Source organism: Nannospalax galili, unplaced genomic scaffold, assembly GCF_000622305.1.
Source record: "Nannospalax galili isolate Female #2095 unplaced genomic scaffold, S.galili_v1.0 C48830943, whole genome shotgun sequence".
NCBI lineage: Eukaryota > Metazoa > Chordata > Mammalia > Rodentia > Spalacidae > Nannospalax > Nannospalax galili.
The window spans coordinates 1-1,248 of record NW_008474053.1 but is presented as its reverse complement, the minus strand read 5'-3'; the positions used below and the strand labels follow the sequence as shown (position 1 = coordinate 1,248).

The following is a 1,248-nucleotide window of genomic DNA, read 5'->3' as shown; positions in this document are numbered from 1 at the left end:
GAGCCCATCAACCCAGGTCCTCCTCGCTTTTGGGGTGTCCCATGCTTTCTTTGCCAGCCTAACCCTGGGCACCCTGGCTTCAGCACTCCATCTCCATCCCTAGCTCTGCCATCGGTCAGTACCCACTTGGACTCAAAGTGTTATCTATATATCTTGCTGGGGAAGCTGAGTTTTAATCTCCATGAGGAGGAAGGAGGTTTTGGTCTGCCTCTCTCCCTGTTGGGCATCAGACCCAACTTAGTGTGAATATGTAGATCCACATGGACATAGCCATGCCATCTCCCATGTGTGCTCCCAGTGTGTTTCATCCCAAGGAATGATCACAGGCTGGTATTGCTCATTATAGTGTGCCTTACTGGTACACAGGCCTGCTTCTCACTGGTTGCCCATCTTCCCAGTCCTTCCTGGCACAGCAGAGCCCTTGGGGAAGATCAGGGATACTGACTTGCTGAATGGCCTTGGCTAACCTTGGCCTCTAGATGAGGCTTTGGGGGTTCCAAAGCTGTCCCTGCCAGGCCTCCATGTCATAGGGCATTGCCATCTGAACAAATGTCTGCCATCTCCACCTTTAGGCCGTGTTGTCAACATCAGCAGCATGCTGGGCCGCATGGCCAACCCCGCTCGCTCCCCATACTGTATCACCAAGTTCGGGGTGGAGGCTTTCTCTGACTGCCTGCGCTATGAGATGTACCCGCTGGGCGTGAAGGTCAGTGTGGTGGAGCCTGGCAATTTCATTGCTGCCACCAGCCTCTACAGCCCTGAGCGCATCCAGGCCATCGCCAAGAAGATGTGGGATGAACTGCCTGAGGTGGTGCGCAAGGATTATGGCAAGAAGTATTTCGATGAGAAGATTGCCAAGATGGCGACCTATTGTAACAGTGGCTCCACGGACACATCCTCCGTCATCGATGCTGTCACACATGCCCTGACTGCCGCCACCCCCTACACCCGATACCACCCCATGGACTACTACTGGTGGCTGCGAATGCAGGTCATGACCCACTTGCCAGGAGCAGTCTCTGACATGATCTACATTCACTGAAGAGTTTGCCCTGGCCTCTGCCAGAGAACCTGATGGGAGGGAGGAGGATGGGGGCGGGGTGTCATACTTACCTTTGATTAATTACTGCAGATTATCCACTGTCCTAGGAAGACCCATTTTAGCATTAACCAAAGGGAATAACCCAGCCTGACTTGTTCAAATGGTGAATGGCTTGGGCTTTCACAAATGGAGTTTAGGTGGGGGGC

At 53.4% G+C, this 1,248-nt stretch overlaps 1 protein-coding gene across 1 annotated transcript; it reads left to right on the top strand.

Moving 5' to 3' along the window:
* The first annotated feature begins 15 nt into the window (after window positions 1–15).
* On the top strand, window positions 16–1,240 carry Bdh1 (3-hydroxybutyrate dehydrogenase 1). The gene has a single exon (XM_008826419.3). It carries the CDS (start codon window positions 596–598, stop codon window positions 1,040–1,042), a length of 447 nt encoding a protein of 148 aa, XP_008824641.2. The 5' UTR covers window positions 16–595; the 3' UTR covers window positions 1,043–1,240.
* The last annotated feature ends 8 nt before the right edge of the window (window positions 1,241–1,248 follow it).